Raw genomic sequence first — 255 nt, forward strand, 5'->3', positions numbered from 1 at the left:
ATGGGGCTACCCTCCCCGCCGCGGCCGCTGCTGATGTCAGCCTTGCTCGCGCTCGCTCCTCCCGCACCCACCTCCCGGGCCCAGGCACACTGCATCGGCTGTCTCTTATACACATCTAGATGTGTATAAGAGACAGCCATTCTCCTGCCTCAGCCTCCCCAGTAGCTCGGACTACAGACGCCCGCCACCTCGCCCGGCTAGATTTTTGTATTTTTTAGTAGAGACGGGGTTTCATCGTGTTAGCCAGATGGTCTC

General features: G+C 59.2%; 1 protein-coding gene across 1 annotated transcript in view; it reads left to right on the top strand.

Annotated features, from left to right (window-relative positions):
- The window catches only part of LOC105553200, a 6,885-nt gene continuing 6,630 nt past the window's right edge, over positions 1-255 (top strand). The window contains exon 1 of the mRNA XM_011999173.1: positions 1-35. Within this exon, the coding sequence (XP_011854563.1) occupies positions 1-35 (35 nt within the window). The remainder of the gene's footprint in view (positions 36-255) is intronic.

The sequence above is a fragment of the Mandrillus leucophaeus genome, unplaced genomic scaffold (assembly GCF_000951045.1).
Source record: "Mandrillus leucophaeus isolate KB7577 unplaced genomic scaffold, Mleu.le_1.0 Scaffold585, whole genome shotgun sequence".
Classification (NCBI taxonomy): Eukaryota; Metazoa; Chordata; class Mammalia; order Primates; family Cercopithecidae; genus Mandrillus; species Mandrillus leucophaeus.